The sequence below is a fragment of the Heterodontus francisci genome, chromosome 2 (assembly GCF_036365525.1).
Source record: "Heterodontus francisci isolate sHetFra1 chromosome 2, sHetFra1.hap1, whole genome shotgun sequence".
In the NCBI taxonomy this organism is placed as follows: Eukaryota; Metazoa; Chordata; class Chondrichthyes; order Heterodontiformes; family Heterodontidae; genus Heterodontus; species Heterodontus francisci.
The window spans coordinates 214,081,183-214,100,320 of record NC_090372.1 but is presented as its reverse complement, the minus strand read 5'-3'; the positions used below and the strand labels follow the sequence as shown (position 1 = coordinate 214,100,320).

At 48.6% G+C, this 19,138-nt stretch overlaps 1 protein-coding gene across 1 annotated transcript in view; it reads right to left on the bottom strand.

The window, feature by feature from the left end:
* Window positions 1-2,547: 2,547 nt before the first annotated feature.
* Window positions 2,548-19,138, bottom strand: part of lrrc24 (leucine rich repeat containing 24) — an 86,392-nt gene continuing 69,801 nt past the window's right edge. Inside the window, exon 5 of the mRNA XM_068052242.1 lies at window positions 2,548-3,669. Within this exon, the coding sequence (XP_067908343.1) occupies window positions 2,621-3,669 (1,049 nt within the window). The 3' untranslated portion in view covers window positions 2,548-2,620. The remainder of the gene's footprint in view (window positions 3,670-19,138) is intronic.

Sequence of the window (19,138 nt, the reverse complement as noted above, 5' to 3'; positions counted from 1 at the left end):
AGTGTCTATGTATGTGTCTGTGTGAGAGAGTGTCTATGTGTGTGTCTGTGTATGTGTCTGTGTGAGAGTGTGTCTATGTGTGTGTCTGTGTATGTGTCTGTGTGAGAGTGTGTCTATGTGTGTGTCTGTGTATGTGTCTGTGTGAGAGTGTGTCTATGTGTGTCTGTGTATGTGTCTGTGTGAGAGAGTGTCTATGTCTGTGTCTGTGTATGTGTCTGTGTGAGAATGTGTCTATGTGTGTGTCTGTGTATGTGTCTGTGTGAGAGAGTGTCTATGTGTGTGTCTGTGTATGTGTCTGTGTGAGAGAGTGTCTATGTGTGTGTCTGTGTATGTGTCTGTGTGAGAGAGTGTCTGTGTGTGTGTGTGTGAGAGTGAGTGTGTCTGTATGTGTTAATATTTGTTAACCTCTCCTACTGTAATTATTTTGGTGGTGGGGTTTGTGTGAGTGGGGAGGGGGGGGGCAGGGTAGGGGGAGATCCAGAGAGCGTGAATTTCATCTTCCGGACAGTCAATTAAAATATATTTTTGTTATTTTATGTCCTCACAAAAGATGCCCAGAGTGTTTGTGGTTATCTCTAGCTTTTGATAGCCAGAAACACTGAATTAAACTGCACCACATCTGGAGCAGACAAATCTATCACATCTTTTCTTTCATATCAGATTTGCTGTATGACGGCAATTTGGCTGCAAGGGGAGAGGGAAAGAGGGAGGGGTGGAGAGGAGGAGTGGTGTGGGGGAGGAGGGGGTAGGACAGGGAGGGGGCGGGTGAGGGGGAGGAGAGGAGGAGTGGTGTGGGGGAGGATTGGGTAGGACAGGGAGGGGGCGGGTGAGGGGGAGGAGAGGAGGAGTGGTGTGGGGGAGGAGGGGGTAGGACAGGGAGGGGGCGGGTGAGGGGGAGGAGAGGAGGAGTGGTGTGGGGGAGGAGGGGGTAGGACAGGGAGGGGGAGGGGGAGGAGAGGAGGAGTGGTGTGGGGGAGGAGGGGGTAGGACAGGGAGGGGGAGGGGGAGGAGAGGAGGAGTGGTGTGGGGGAGAAGGGGGTAGGACAGGGAGGGGGAGGAGGAGGAGTGGTGTGGGGGAGAAGGGGGTAGGACAGGGAGGGGGAGGAGGAGGAGTGGTGTGGGGGAGAAGGGGGTAGGACAGGGAGGGGGAGGAGGAGGGGGTAGGACAGGGAGGGGGAGGGGGAGGAGAGGAGGAGTGGTATGGGGGAGAATGGGGTAGGACAGGGAGGGGGAGGGGAGGGGTTTCTTTATAAAATTTCTTAAAATGCTCACAAACGCAATGACTCCCTTTTCTCTACCTTTCTCCCCTCTTGTCCTGACTGACTGTCCCACACACCCTAACAGCCCTCCTGGTCATTTTGAGCCTCCCTCGTGTGTCAGCCCACACTACGAAGGGGCATCAGTTCACATGAGCACTGGGGAGGAGGTGGAGTGTCCATTCCTCTCCCCACCCAACGCAAAGCTCACTGATTAAACTAGGGTCAAGGATGCTGCCTAGTTTCACCCTCCCTACACCGATGCCAATGGTCGCACCCTTAACCCACACTTGGCGAGCTTGACCAGGATTCATACTTGGGACCTCCCTAGTCTCCACAGACTCAGGATTCCACCCAGGAATAAGTTCACCAGTTGAAGTATTGTGCAAGAATTCAATCCTGTTTCTCTACGAATGTCCTTTACCCAGTCGGATCTATACCTGACTTCAGTCCCATCCCTCGGAATTAAGCCATTCCATTTTATCAAACTGTCTGCACCTTCACACTGTCCAGAGCCACATCTCAGGGGGTGGGCACTTAGTGCTGGATTTTCCATTGCTGTCCATACCTGGAGAATAAACTGGAAAACAGATGCCTGCACACACAGGAATAAATTCACACATTTCTCTTGTTTATCACACTGTTATTCTGTCACACTCTCCTCTTGCTATCGGTTTGTTTCTCACACTGGTTTAGTCTAAAACTTTATCTCTGCTCTCACCCTCTTTACCTTCTGAACTTTCTCAAATCGTCTCTCCTTCATAGTCTTTTTTGTAAACTCTTGCCTTTCTCACTCTTTCCCTCCCTCATAGATTCTGCTGATCTGCTCTGTGTCTAACTGGTCACTATGGTAGCGGGGGTCTGACAGTTGATCAGATTCTCTTCAGGTGAAGGGTCATGTGACTGATGTGACTTTACTGACAGCTCCCCAAACACAAAAACAAAAGATGTGCATTTATATAACACCTTTCACAACCTCAGGACATCCCAAAACGCTTCACAGCCAATGAAGTACTTCTAAAGTATAGTCACTGTTGTAATGTCAGAAACACGGCAGCCAATTTGTGCACAGCAAGCTCCCACAAGCAGCAATGTGATAATGACCAAATAATCTGTGTTAGTGATGTTGATTGAGGGATAAACATTGGTCAGGACACTGGGGAGAACTCCCCTGCTCTTCTTCGAAACAGTACCATGGGATCTTTTACATCCAGCTGAGCCGGCAGACGGGCCTCAGTTTAACGTCACGTCTGAAAGACGTCACCTCTGACAGTGCAGCACTCCCTCGGTACTGCACTTGGAAAGTCAGCCTGGATTCTGCGCACAATCCCAGTAGAAGCAAAGTTTATCCAGAACTTTCCCTCTCAGCAGTGGATTTCGTACTCTATCTCCTCTTTGAATACCACACTGCGGTTCTCAAAAACCTCCCCGACATCTGGCTTGTGTGGCCTGTGACCCTCGGCCATGGCCTCAGCCGTCTGGGTGGCCTGGTCCTGCAGAGGTCCCACCTGGAGCAGCTTGCCCAGCTCAGCTGAGTCCTTGTAGGTGCAGAAGTCTCTCTTGCTTCTGTCGATGACAAACATCTCATGGCCTGTGGCATCGCGGTACTCTTCCAGCTGAGCGAAGGTGGTTGGCCCATCGGAGTAGTCATTGAGGTAGTGGCTTCTCTGCTCCTGCTCTTCCCTGTCCTCCCGCTCAGCCTTCCTCTGTTTGCGGCAGATCACTGCCACCAGCAGCAGGGCGATGAGAGCCAGTAGTGAAATGCCAGCGGCAATACCAGTCTGGGTGGCGGTGCCCAGAGCACTGAAGTCCATGCTGTCCACACTCTCGTACAGTGGCTCCTGGCTCAGACCTGGGGCCGGCCGTGGAGGTCGGAGGGGCCGACCCCGGCTTGACAGGTTGACCGACAGGTCAAAGGTTGCGGTGGCCCTCCCGCCGGGGTTGCGGGCCTCGCACTCATACCTGCCCGCCTGGGAGGCCGTCACATTGCGCAGGGTCAGCGTCCCGCCATCACTGGGAGCGTCCAAGCTGGTCCGCAGTCCACCGTCTTCTCCCCGCCTCTCGAAGGACCCTGACCGCTGAAGGCCCGAGGATCTGGCAGCCACTTGAAGTCGGCCTAGCACCGCCCTAGTGTTGCTCAACTTCCGCCAGCTCACTACCGGCTGTGGGTAGCCGGACGCTCGACAGGTGACCCACAGGTCATCTCCAGCGAGGCTCACCAGCTCACTGCGGTCCAGCTGCACTGCCGGCGGGATGCAGATCAGGCTGTTCCCGGGAATGTCCAGCAACCTCTGACCAGCCAGACGCGGAGGCTCAGCACAGAGAATTCGCTTGCCCAGCAGAAGCCTGTGGCCTTCATGGATTATCCACGTCCTCAGCCAGTGCAGCACACAGTCACATCTCCATCGGTTTCCTATAATGGGGAGAGAAATGGAAACCAATAAACATTCTTCATTGCTCTGCGATTGTCTTTCCTTCAAAACATCTCTCAACGCCTTTAATCATCTTAAACACCTCAATTAGATCACTCCTTAATCTAAAATCGAGGGAATACCTGTCCTCATAATTTAATCCTTTTACACCTGGTATTGTTCTGATGAATCTGTGCTGCACCCCATCCTAGATCAATGTATCTACTTTGAGGTGCGAGGCCCAGAACTGAACCGAGTTACTTCGGGTACAAATCAAACTACTACACTAGGCAGACTGCTGGGCTTCAAGAAAAGGCTTCACCACCAGCACCTCCTCAGGGCAACTTGCCAGTGACAGCCACATCTTGAGGATGAACCAAAGATACCCTTTACTCTCACTCTGTTTCAACCAGTTCCCTAACCTGCTTTCCACAGCCTCACTATGTACAAAAATCATTTCCATTTCTCACAAGAACACAAGAAATAGGAGCAGGAGTAGACCATATGGCCCATCGAGCCTGATCCGCTCTGCCATTCAGTACGATCATGGCTGATCTTAGGATTCAACTCCACTTTCCCACCCGCTCGCCATATCCCTTGGTCCCCTGAGAGACCAAAAATCTGTCTATCACAGCCTTAAATGTATTCAATGATGAAGCATCTACAACCCTCTGGGTCGAGAATTCCCAAGATTCACAATCCTTTGAGTGAAGTAATTTCTCCTCATCTCAGTCCTAAATGATCGGCCCCTTATCCTGAGACTGTGCCCCCATGTTTTAGATTCTCCGACCAAAGAAACAATCTCTGTGTCTACCCTATCCAGCCCCTTCAGAATCTTATATGTTTCAATGAGATCACCTCTCATCTTTCTAAAATCCAGAGACTACAGGCCCATTTTACTTAGTCTCTCATCATAGGACAACCCCCTCATCCCAGGGACCAATCTTGTGAACCTTCGCTGCACTGTCTCCAATGCAAGTATATCCTTTCTTAAATGTGGAGGTGAAAACTGCACACAGTATTCTCGATGTGGTCTCACTAAAATCCTGTACAATTGCAGCAGGACTTCCTTATTCCTGTACCCCAATCCCCTTGCAATAAAGGCCAACATGCAGTTTGCCTTCCTAATTGCTTGCTGTACCTGCATGTTAACTTACTGCGTTCCTTGTACAAGCACACCCAAATCTCTTTAAACATCGACACTTACAAGTTGCACACATTAAAAAATATTCTGCTTTTCTATTCTTACGACCAAAGTGAATAACTTCACACTTCCCTACACTTCTCCATCTGCCATCTTGTTGCCCACTTACTTAGCCTGTCTATATCTCGTTGCAGCCTCTCTGTGTCCTCTCCACAGCTTACCTTTCCACTTACCTTTGTATCATCAGCAAACTTAGAAACATTCCTCTCAGTCTCTTTGCCTATGTCATTAATATAGATTGTAAATAGCTGAGGCCCCAGCACTGGCCCTTGTGGTACTCCACTATTTACTGCCTGCCAACTTGAAAATGCCCCGTTTATACCCACTCTCTGCTTCCTGTCCATTAACCAATCATCTACCAATGCTAATATATTACCCCCAACTCCATGAGCCCTTATCTTGCCAATTAACCTTTTATGTGGCACCTTATTGAATGCCTTTTGGAAATCCAGGTACACTACATCTACTGATTCCCCTTTATCTACCCTACTAGTTACATCCTCAAAAACTCTAATAAATTTGTTAAAATAAAGTAAAGCCATATTGACATGTTCTAATCATACTGTGCTTTTCTAAGTGCATTGTTAAGACTGCCTTAATAATAGATTCCAGAAGATTAGTGAAATGAATACGTGGCTCAAAGACTGGTGTGGAAGAAGTGGGTTTCGGTTTGTTGGGCACTGGTACCAGTACTGGAGAAATGGGGGCTGTACTGTTGGGATGGTCTGTACCTGAATTGTGCTGGGACCAGTGTTTTAGCAAACCGTATAACTAGGGAAGTAGAGAGGGCTTTAAACTAAAATTTGTTAGACATGATTTCCCCCTGACAAAGCCACACTAACTATCCCTATTTTACACCTACATCGTCCTTCTCCGTAGTGAACACAGATGAAAAGTAATCATACACCTACCCAAGCTTGATCCCTCTCCCCCCTTGTTTAGTTTAAAGCCCTCTCTACTTGCCTAGTTATACGGTTTGCTAGAACACTAGTCCCAGCATGTTTCAGGTACAGACCATCCCAACAGTACAGCCCACATTTTCGAGGAGGTGACTAGATGTGTAGATGAGGGTAAAGCAGTTGATGTGGTCTACATGGACTTCAGTAAGGTTTTTGATAAGGTCCTGCAAGGGAGATTGGTTAAGAAGGTAAGAGCCCATGGGATCCAGGGCAATTTGGCAAATTGGATCCAAAATTGGCTTAGTGACAGGAGGTAGAGGGTGATGGTCGAGGGTTCTTTTTGTGAATGGAGGCCTGTGACCAGTAGTGTACCGCAGGGATCGGTGTTGGGACCCTTACTGTTTGTAGTGTACATTAATGATTTAGACGTGAATATAGGAGGTATGATCAGTAAGTTTGCAGATGACACGAAAATTGGTGGTGTCATAAATAATGAGGAGGAAAGCCTTAGATTACAGGACGATATAGATGGGCTGGCAAGATGGGCAGAGCAGTGGCAAATGGAATTTAATCCTGAGAAGTGTGAGGTGATATACTTTGGGACGACTAACAGGGCAAGGGAATATACAATGGATGGTAGGACCCTAGGAAGTACAAAGGGTCAGAGGGACCTTGATGTACTTGTCCATAGATCACTGAAGGCAGCAACACAGGTAGATAAGGTGGTTAGGAAGGCATACAGGATAATTGCCTTTATTAGCCGAGGCATAGAATATAAGAGCAGAGAGGTTATGATAGAGCTCTATAGAATGCTGGTTAGGCCACAGCTGGAGTACTGTGTACAGTTCTGGGCACCACACTATAGGAAGGATGTGATTACACTGGAGTGAGTGCAGAGGAGATTCACCAGGATGTTGCCTGGGCTGGAGAATTTCAGCTATGAAGAGAGACTCGATAGGCTACAATAGTTTTCCTTGGAACGGAGAAGGCTGAGGGGGGACATGATTGAGGTGTACAAAATTATGAGGGGCTTTGATAGGTTAGATAGGAAGAAATTTTTTCCCTTAGCGAAGGGGTCAATAACCAGGGGGCATAGATTTAAGGTAAGGAGCAGGAGGTTTAGAGGGGATTTGAGGAAAACTTTTTTCACCCAGAGGGTGGTTGGAATCTGGAACACACTGCCTGAAGAGGTGGTAGAGACAGGAACCCTCACGCCATTTAAGAAGTATTTAGATGAGCACTTGAAACGCCATAGCATGCAAGGCGGGAAAATGGGATTATATTGGACGGGTGCTTGATGTTCGGCGCAGATGCATTGGGCTGAAGGGCCTGTTTCTGTGCTGTATAACTCCATGACTCTAAGTAGCAAATCATAGGGTTGAGTCAAGGCAGGAGAGCAGAATAGTAATATGGGAAATGAAGGTCAGAGAATGGCAGGAAGGGAGAGAGAAAAAAACCTTAAGACCACACCAACAGTCAAGACTAGATGTTACAAAGATAACAAAAAGACAAAACTAAAGGCTCTGTATCTGAATTCACGTAGCATTCATAGCAAAGTAGACGAACTGATAGCGCACATTGAAGCAAATAAATATGATCTGATAGCCATTACGAAGATGTGACTGCAGGGTGTCAAGGATTGGGTCCTGAATATTGAGGGGTATAGGACATTCAAGAAGAATAGGAAGCTAGGTAAAGGTGGAGGAGTAGCACTGTTAATGGTGCAATAGTTAGAGATGACCTTGGTTCAAGAGATCAGGATGTAGAATCAGTTTGGGTGGAGATGAGGAATAGTAGGGGAAAGAAGTCACTAGTGGGAATAGTCTACAGACCTCCTAACAGTAATCATAATGTAGGATGAAGTATAGAAGAAGCAATATTGGGTGCTTGTGATAAAGGGACGGCAATAATCATGGGTGATTTTAATCTACATATAAACTGGAAAAATCAGATTGGCAATCGTAGCCTGGATGATGAGTTCATGGAATGCTTTCAAGATAGTTTCTTAGAGCAGCACGTTCTGGAACCAACCAGAGAGCAGGTTATATTAGACTTGGTATTGTGTAACATTACAAGATTAATTAATGACCTCACAGTAAAGGCAACTCTGGGTAGTGGCGACCACAATATGATTGAATTTTAAATCCCGTTTGAAAGAGAGAAGAGTGGGTCTAAGCCTAGTATTTTAAACTTAAATAAGGGCAACAAGCATGAAAGCTGAGCTAGCTGAAGTGAACTGGGTTACTAGGCTAGGAGATAGATCAGTAGAGAAGCAGTGGCAGACATCTAAGGGGATATTTCAGAATACTCAGAATAAGTATATTCATACCATAAAGAAAAATTCTAAGGGGAGGATCCACCATCCGTGGTTAACTAAAGAAGTTAAAGAAAGCATCAAACTTAAGGAAAAAGCATATAATTGCACAAAGATGAGTGGCAAGTCAGATGATTTGTCAGAATATAAAGAACAGCAGAGAATGACAAAAAGGTTAATCAGGAGAAAGAAATTTGAGTATGAGAGGAAGCTAGCTACAAATGTAAAAACAGATAGCAAGAGTTTCTACAGGTATTTAAAAAGGAAAAGAGTAAGTAAAGTGAGTGTTTGGTCCTCGAGAGAGTGAGAATGGGGAGTTGATAGTAGATAATAAGGAAATGGCAGATGAAATGAATATCTTGCTTCTGTCTTCACTGTAGAGGATACAAAAAACATTCCAGTAATAGCTGTAAATCAGGAGGTGGAAGGAAGAGAGGAACTTGGTGACATTACCATCACCAGGGAAGCAGTACTGAGCAAACTAATGGAACTGCGGGCTGACAAGTCCCCGGGTCCTGATGGACTTCATCCGAGGGTCTTAAAAGAGGTGGCTAATGAGATAGTAGATGTGTTGATGTTAATTTTTCAAAATTTGCTAGATTCTAGAAAGGTTCCATCAGACTGGAAAGTAGCAAATATAACCCCTTGATTCAAGAAGTGGGGGAGACAGAAAACAGGTAACTATAGGCCAGTTAGCTTGACATCTGTCATGGGGAAGGTGTTAGAATCGATCATTAAGGAGGCTATAGCTGGGCACTAGAAAAACTCAAAGTAATCGGAAATAGTCAGAATGGTTTTGTGAAAGGGAAATCATGTTTAACCAATTTATTGGAGTTCTTTGCAGGAGTAACATGTGCTGTGGATAAAGAGGAGCCTGTTGATGTACTGTACTTAGATTTCCAGAAGTTATTTGACACGGTGCCACATAAAAGGTTACTGTGCAAAGTAGGAGCTGGTGGTGTAGGGGGAACCAGTTAGCATGGATAGAAGATTGGCTGGCTGGCCGAAATCAGTATGCGTAAATGGGTCCTTTTCTGACTGGCAGGATGTGATGAGTAGAATCCCACAGGGGTCTGTACTGGGGCCTCACTCTGCATTACGGAAGGGAGGGGGGGGATACACAGGGGTCTAACACCGCATTCTTAAAGAGCGGAGGGAGGGGGGATACACAGGGTCACACTCAGTATTCTGGAAGGGAGGGGGTCTGGGATTACTGGAGGGAAAGCTGTGCTGGCATGAAGGGAGGTACCATGTACCATCCCTTTGTTAACAGTGTACGCTCTGTGTTTGTGAGGGGGCAATGGCACACTAGGCACCTGGTGTGTGGGGAGGGTGCCAGAAAGGGCAGGAGTATGAAGGTTTTATGGATGGTGGGAGCAATCGATTCAGCTGGTAGGATCCTGATATGGTCATGCTGTGCCACTCTGAGTGTTGGCCAAGATGGGCAATGCCATGGCACGCCACATAGTTGATCCATGAAAGCAGCTGATGTACCCGTCAACACCAATCCCTGCCCTGTTAGGAACCTTCGAATACATGCAGGATTCAACTTTATTTATCACATGGAAATAGGTATGGCTCATCCTACATTGTGTGATCCTCTGCACGTGAGGATCTGTATGTGCCAGAGGCAATATCAACAGGCAGGTGTGATCCATGTAGAGGCCCCTGATTGTGAGCAGCAGCCCCCAAGGGTGGCCCACCATTACGGTTGCCGTGTATCTACAGGCCCCACATGACATGCCATCGGATGTCAGAGCACCAGTGTCAGAGGTGATTGTGCATAGAGAGAGGGTGGTGACACGTCTCTGTGCCCTGCTCAAAGATGACCTGCAGCCCATGGGCTCCTGTGGACATCCCATGCCTTTGTTCTTCATAGTGGCAGCGGTTCTCAAGCCTGACGCCTCTTAGAGGTCCTTTTAGAGGTCCACCAGAGATCTTTGTGGGGGTCACACAGTCAGCAGTGCACCGCTGCATCAGGACGGTCACCAATACCCTGCACCGGAGGGCCAGTGAGGATGTCTACTTCAGGACGGACTCTCACAGCCAGGCCCAGAGGGCCAGTGGTTCTGGCACCATTGACAGAGAACCATAGGTTGTAATGTTCATAGACTGCACTCATGCAGCTATCAGACCTCCCGCCAGGCAACCATCTACAGACATCACCATTACAGGAACTCTCTCAATCTAGGTGAAGCTGGTATGTGAACACCGCAGATGCTTGCAGCGAATGTGTGACCGCTTCTCAGGCAGCTATGGATAGGGTGATGCCCTGTACTACGGCCCGAAAAGGCCAGCTCCTTTCTTTGCTGCTCTGCACAATTACAGGCCTGGCATGATGAGGAGAGATGTCAACAGGATTCATCCTCGGACTATGAGGACGCTGAGGACCTACAACATGAAAGACGCATAGGAAGGCAGATGCACCATGGCTCTGCACGCAGGGCTAGCAGTAAGCTAGGACATACGGAAGTGGCTTATCAGACAAAGGCTCTCCGCTCCATAGGAACCGACATGAGCTCTGCAAGCCACACATCACCCTCGCTCACCTGCTGTTCACCAGTCCACATCTGCAACATCCCTGTGTAAACCATTAGAGGCTGCAGCTGACTGAGTCAATGTCCATGTCACTGACTCCATGGAGATGCTCATGTGTAATGGTGGTATGGCAATGATGTTATTGTATATGTTGGCTCTTCTGAAGGGCCAACGGTGCAAAGGGATGTGACATTGGCGCTACATGCTGGCATACATCATTCACACAGAGAAAAGGACACACATGTCGGTGAGGAACATTTAGTGAAAGGCATATTACATTGCTGTGACCCCCGTGCATTCCTATTTGTGTCTGTGTTTTCTGTAAACCTCTGTATTACCTTTTATGGTCTGTTTAAGTCTCATGTCCTGGAATGTGCAAATTTAAGATTATTCACCCAGGTGCAGCATGCCTACAAGAAGGAATATTACACTTGAGTGGAAGAAGAGTATTGCAACTTCACAGGACACTGGGACACAGCAGGGTAAGTATGTGGCAGCAAAGCGAAAAGTGCTGGGGAAACTCAGCAGGTCAGGCAGCATCTGTGGAGAGAGTAGTAGAGTTAACTTTCAGGTCTGTGAACTTGGTCAAGTTACTCTGCTTCGCTCTCCAGATGCTGCCTGACCTGCTGAGTGACCCCAGCACTTTCTGCTTTGCTGCCAGATTGACAGCAGCCCCACTCTTCAGCAGTCAGGTAAGTATTCCTTTGACAGCTGTCAGGAAGCAGGTTCTGGGGCGCTTAAAATAGAGCCTCAGCACCTGCTGCACAGCTGTCAAAGGGTTCCTCACTGCACTGAGTATCACTGTAAATAACCCCGTCTCTCACACCGTGTGGGTTATCACTGTAAATAACCCCGTCTCTCACACCGTGTGGGTTATCACTGTAAATAACCCCGTCTCTCACACCGAGTGGGTTATCACTGTAAATAACCCCGTCTCTCACACCATGTAGGGTCTCACTGTAAATAACCCCGTCTCTCACACCGTGTGGGTTATCACTGTAAATAACCCCGTCACTCACACCGTGTAGGGTATCACTGTAAATAACCCCGTCTCTCACACCGTGTGGGTTATCACTGTAAATAACCCCGTCTCTCACACTGTGTGAGTTATCACTGTAAATAACCCCGTCTCTCACACCGTGTGGGTTATCACTGTAAATAACCCCGTCACTCACACCGTGTAGGGTATCACTGTAAATAACCCCGTCTCTCACACCGTGTGGGTTATCACTGTAAATAACCCCGTCTCTCACACCGTGTGAGTTATCACTGTAAATAACCCCGTCTCTCACACCGTGTAGGGTATCACTGTAAATAACCGCGTCTCTCACACCGTGTGGGGTCTCACTGTAAATAACCCTGTCTCTCACACCGTGTGGGTTATCACTGTAAATAACCCCGTCTCTCACACCGTGTGGGTTATCACTGTAAATAACCCCGTCTCTCACACCGTGTGGGTTATCACTGTAAATAACCCCGTCTCTCACACCGTGTAGGGTATCACTGTAAATAACCCCGTCTCTCACACCGTGTGGGTTATCACTGTAAATAACCCCGTCTCTCACACCGTGTAGGGTATCACTGTAAATAACCCCGTCTCTCACACCGTGTAGGGTATCACTGTAAATAACCCCGTCTCTCACACCGTGTGGGGTATCACTGTAAATAACCCCGTCTCTCACACCGTGTGGGTTATCACTGTAAATAACCCCGTCTCTCACACCGTGTGGGTTATCACTGTAAATAACCCCGTCTCTCACACCGTGTGGCTTATCACTGTAAATAACCCCGTCTCTCACACCGTGTGGGTTATCACTGTAAATAACCCCGTCTCTCACACCGTGTGGGTTATCACTGTAAATAACCCCGTCTCTCACACCGTGTGGGTTATCACTGTAAATAACCCCGTCTCTCACACCGTGTGGCTTATCACTGTAAATAACCCCGTCTCTCACACCGTGTGGGTTATCACTGTAAATAACCCCGTCTCTCACACCGTGTGGGTTATCACTGTAAATAACCCCGTCTCTCACACCGTGTGGGTTATCACTGTAAATAACCCCGTCTCTCACACCGTGTGGGTTATCACTGTAAATAACCCCGTCTCTCACACCGTGTGGCTTATCACTGTAAATAACCCCGTCTCTCACACCGTGTGGCTTATCACTGTAAATAACCCCGTCTCTCACACCGTGTGGGTTATCACTGTAAATAACCCCGTCTCTCACACCGTGTGGGTTATCACTGTAAATAACCCCGTCTCTCACACCGTGTGGGTTATCACTGTAAATAACCCCGTCTCTCACACCGTGTGGGTTATCACTGTAAATAACCCCGTCTCTCACACCGTGTGGCTTATCACTGTAAATAACCCCGTCTCTCACACCGTGTGGGTTATCACTGTAAATAACCCCGTCTCTCACACCGTGTGGGTTATCACTGTAAATAACCCCGTCTCTCACACCGTGTGGGTTATCACTGTAAATAACCCCGTCTCTCACACCGTGTGGGTTATCACTGTAAATAACCCCGTCTCTCACACCGTGTGGGTTATCACTGTAAATAACCCCGTCTCTCACACCGTGTAGGGTATCACTGTAAATAACCCCGTCTCTCACACCGTGTGGGTTATCACTGTAAATAACCCCGTCTCTCACACCGTGTGGGGTCTCACTGTAAATAACCCCGCCTCTCACACCGTGTGGGGCATCACTGTAAATAACCCGCCTCTCACACCGTGTGGGTTATCACTGTAAATAACCCCGTCTCTCACACCGTGTGGGTTATCACTGTAAATAACCCTGTCTCTCACACCGTGTGGGTTATCACTGTAAATAACCCCGTCTCTCACACCGTGTGGGTTATCACTGTAAATAACCCCGTCTCTCACACCGTGTGAGTTATCACTGTAAATAACCCCGTCTCTCACACCGTGTGGGGTATCAATGTAAATAACCCCGTCTCTCACACCGTGTGGGTTATCACTGTAAATAACCCCGTCTCTCACACCGTGTGGGGTATCACTGTAAATAACCCCGTCTCTCACACCGTGTGGGTTATCACTGTAAATAACCCCGTCTCTCACACCGTGTGGGTTATCACTGTAAATAACCCCGTCTCTCACACCGTGTGAGTTATCACTGTAAATAACCCCGTCTCTCACACCGTGTGGGTTATCACTGTAAATAACCCCGTCTCTCACACCGTGTGGGGTATCACTGTAAATAACCCCGTCTCTCACACCGTGAGGGTTATCACTGTAAATAACCCCGTCTCTCACACCGTGTGGGTTATCACTGTAAATAACCCCGTCTCTCACACCGTGTGAGTTATCACTGTAAATAACCCCGTCTCTCACACCGTGTGGGTTATCACTGTAAATAACCCCGTCTCTCACACCGTGTGAGTTATCAATGTAAATAACCCCGTCTCTCACACCGTGTGGGGTCTCAGTGTAAATAACCCCGTCTCTCACACCGTGTGAGTTATCACTGTAAATAACCCCATCTCTCACACCGTGTGGGGTATCACTGTGAATAACCCCGTCTCTCACAAACGGTGGGGTATCACTGTAAATAACCCCGTCTCTCACACCGTGTGGGGTATCACTGTAAATAACCCCGTCTCTCACACCGTGTGAGTTATCAATGTAAATAACCCCGCCTCTCACACCGTGCGTGGTCTCACAGTAAATAACCCCGTCTCTCACACCGTGTGAGTTATCAATGTAAATAACCCCGTCTCTCACACCGTGTGGGTTATCACTGTAAATAACCCCGTCTCTCACACCGTGTAGGGTATCACTGTAAATAACCCCGTCTCTCACACCGTGTGGGGTCTCACTGTAAATAACCCCGTCTCTCACACCCTGTGGGGTCTCATAGTAAATAACCCCGTCTCTCACACCGTGTAGGGTATCACTGTAAATAACCCCGTCTCTCACACCGTGTGGGGTCTCACTGTAAATAACCCCGTCTCTCACACCGTGCGGGGTATCACTGTAAATAACCCCGTCTCTCACAAAGTGTGGGGTATCACTGTAAATAACCCCGTCTCTCACACCGTGTGGGGTATCACTGTAAATAACCCCGTCTCTCACACCATGTGGGGTATCACTGTAAATAACCCCGTCTCTCACACCGTGTGGGGTATCACTGTAAATAACCCCGCCTCTCACACCGTGCGGGGTCTCACAGTAAATAACCCCGTCTCTCACACCGTGTGGGGTATCACTGTAAATAACCCCGTCTCTCACACCATGTGGGGTATCAATGTAAATAACCCCGTCTCTCACACCGTGTGGGGTCTCACTGTAAATAACCCCGTCTCTCACACCGTGTGGGTTATCACTGTAAATAACCCCGTCTCTCACACCGTGTGGGTTATCACTGTAAATAACCCCGTCTCTCACACCGTGTGAGTTATCACTGTAAATAACCCCGTCTCTCACACCGTGTGGGGCATCACTGTAAATAACCCCGTCTCTCACACCGTGTGGGTTATCACCGTAAATAACCCCGTCTCTCACACCGTGTGGGTTATCACTGTAAATAACCCCGTCTCTCACACCATGTGGGTTATCACTGTAAATAACCCCGTCTCTCACACCGTGTGGGTTATCACTGTAAATAACCCCGTCTCTCACACCGTGTGGGTTATCACTGGAAATAACCCCGTCGCTCACACCGTGTAGGGTATCACTGTAAATAACCCCGTCTCTCACACCGTGTGGGTTATCACTGTAAATAACCCCGTCTCTCACACCGTGTAGGGCATCACTGTAAATAACCCCGTCTCTCACACCGTGTGGGTTATCACTGTAAATAACCCCGTCTCTCACACCGTGTGGGGTATCACTGTAAATAACCCCGTCTCTCACACCGTGTAGGGTATCACTGTAAATAACCCCGTCTCTCACACCGTGTGAGTTATCACTGTAAATAACCCCGTCTCTCACACCGTGTGGGTTATCACTGTAAATAACCCCGTCTCTCACACCGTGTGGGGCATCACTGTAAATAACCCCGTCTCTCACACCGTGTGGGTTATCACTGTAAATAACCCCGTCTCTCGCACCGTGTGGGTTATCACTGTAAATAACCCCGTCTCTCACACCGTGTGGGGTCTCACTGTAAATAACCCCGTCTCTCACACCGTGTGGGGTATCACTGTAAATAACCCCGTCTCTCACACCGTGTGGGTTATCACTGTAAATAACCCCGTCTCTCACACCGTGTTGGGTATCACTGTAAATAACCCCGTCTCTCACACCGTGTGGGGCATCACTGGAAATAACCCCGTCTCTCACACCGTGTGGGTTATCACTGTAAATAACCCCGTCTCTCGCACCGTGTGGGTTATCACTGTAAATAACCCCGTCTCTCACACCGTGTGGGGTCCCACTGTAAATAACCCCGTCTCTCACACCGTGTGGGGTATCACTGTAAATAACCCCGTCTCTCACACCGTGTGGGTTATCACTGTAAATAACCCCGTCTCTCACACCGTGTTGGGTATCACTGTAAATAACCCCGTCTCTCACACCGTGTGGGTTATCACTGTAAATAACCCCGTCTCTCACACCGTGTGGGGTCTCACTGTAAATAACCCCGTCTCTCACACCGTGTGGGGTATCACTGTAAATAACCCCGTCGCTCACACCGTGTGGGTTATCACTGGAAATAACCCCGTCTCTCACACCGTGTAGGGTATCACTGTAAATAACCCCGTCTCTCACACCGTGTGGGTTATCACTGGAAATAACCCCGTCTCTCACACCGTGTGGGTTATCACTGTAAATAACCCCGTCTCTCACACCGTGTGGGGTATCACTGTAAATAACCCCGTCTCTCACACCGTGTGGGGTATCACTGTAAATAACCCCGTCTCTCACACCGTGTGGGTTATCACTGGAAATAACCCCGTCTCTCACACCGTGTAGGGTATCACTGTAAATAACCCCGTCTCTCACACCGTGTGGGTTATCACTGTAAATAACCCCGTCTCTCACACCGTGTGGGTTATCACTGTAAATAACCCCGTCTCTCACACCGTGTGGGTTATCACTGTAAATAACCCCGTCTCTCACACCGTGTGGGGTCTCACTGTAAATAACCCCACCTCTCACACCGTGTGGGGTATCACTGTAAATAACCCCGTCTCTCACACCGTGTGGGTTATCACTGTAAATAACCCCGTCTCTCACACCGTGTGGGTTATCACTGGAAATAACCCCGTCTCTCACACCGTGTGGGTTATCACTGGAAATAACCCCGTCTCTCACACCGTGTAGGGTATCACTGTAAATAACCCCGTCTCTCACACCGTGTGAGTTATCACTGTAAATAACCCCGTCTCTCACACCGTGTGGGTTATCACTGTAAATACCCCGTCTCTCACACCGTGTGGGGTATCACTGTAAATAACCCCGTCTCTCACACCGTGTGGGTTATCACTGTAAATAACCCCGTCTCTCACACCGTGTGGGTTATCACTGGAAATAACCCCGTCTCTCACACCGTGTAGGGTATCACTGTAAATAACCCCGTCTCTCACACCGTGTGAGTTATCACTGTAAATAACCCCGTCTCTCACACCGTGTGGGTTATCACTGTAAATACCCCGTCTCTCACACCGTGTGGGGTATCACTGTAAATAACCCCGTCTCTCACACCGTGTGGGGTCTCACTGTAAATAACCCCGTCTCTCACACCGTGTAGGGTATCACTGTAAATAACCCCGTCTCTCACACCGTGTGGGTTATCACTGTAAATAACCCCGTCTCTCACACCGTCTGGGGTATCACTGTAAATAGCCCCGTCTCTCACACCGTCTGGGGTATCACTGTAAATAACCCCGTCTCTCACACCGTGTGGGTTATCACTGTAAATAACCCCGTCTCTCACACCGTGTGGGTTATCACTGTAAATAACCCCGTCGCTCACACCGTGTGAGTTATCACTGTAAATAACCCCGTCTCTCACACCGTCTGGGGTATCACTGTAAATAACCCCGTCTCTCACACCGTGTGGGTTATCACTGTAATAACCCCGTCTCTCACACCGTGTGGGTTATCACTGTAAATAACCCCGTCTCTCACACCGTGTGGGTTATCACTGTAAATAACCCCGTCGCTCACACCGTGTGAGTTATCACTGTAAATAACCCCGTCTCTCACACCGTGTGGGTTATCACTGAAAATAACCCCGTCTCGCGCACCGTGTGGGTTATCACTGTAAATAACCCCGTCTCTCGCACCGTGTGAGTTATCACTGTAAATAACCCCGTCTCTCACACCGTGTGGGGTCTCACTGTAAATAACCCCGTCTCTCACACCGTGTGGGGTGTCACTGTAAATAACCCCGTCTCTCACACCGTGTGAGTTATCACTGTAAATAACCCCGTCTCTCACACCGTGTGGGTTATCACTGTAAATAACCCCGTCTCTCACACCGTGTGGGGTATCACTGTAAATAACCCCGTCTCTCACACCGTGTGAGTTATCAGTGGAAATAACCCCGTCTCTCACACCGTGTGGGGTCTCACTGTAAATAACCCCGTCTCTCACACCGTGTGGGTTATCACTGTAAATAACCCCGTCTCTCACACCGTGTGGGTTATCACTGTAAATAACCCCGTCTCTCACACCGTGTGGGTTATCACTGTAAATAACCCAGTCTCTCACACCGTGTGGGGTCTCACTGTAAATAACCCCGTCTCTCACACCGTGTAGGGTATCACTGTAAATAACCCCGTCTCTCACACCGTCTGGGGTCTCACTGTAAATAACCCCGTCTCTCACACCGTGTGGGTTATCACTGTAAATAACCCCGTCTCTCACACCGTGTAGGGTATCACTGTAAATAACCCCGTCTCTCACACCGTGTAGGGTATCACTGTAAATAACCCCGTCTCTCACACCGTGTGAGTTATCACTGTAAATAACCCAGTCTCTCACACCGTGTGGGGTCTCACTGTAAATAACCCCGTCTCTCACACCGTGTAGGGTATCACTGTAAATAACCCCGTCTCTCACACCGTCTGGGGTCTCACTGTAAATAACCCCGTCTCTCACACCGTGTGGGTTATCACTGTAAATAACCCCGTCTCTCACACCGTGTAGGGTATCACTGTAAATAACCCCGTCTCTCACACCGTGTGGGTTATCACTGTAAATAACCCCGTCTCTCACACCGTGTGGGTTATCACTGTAAATAACCCCGTCTCTCACACCGTGTAGGGTATCACTGTAAATAACCCCGTCTCTCACACCGTGTAGGGTATCACTGTAAATAACCCCGTCTCTCACACCGTGTGAGTTCTCACTGTAAATAACCCCGTCTCTCGCACCGTGTGGGTTATCACTGGAAATAACGCCGTCTCTCACACCGTGTGGGGTCTCACTGTAAATAACCCCGTCTCTCACACCGTGTGGGCTCTCACTGTAAATAACCCCGTCTCTCACACCGTGTGGGTTATCACTGTAAATAACCCCGTCTCTCACACCGTGTGAGTTA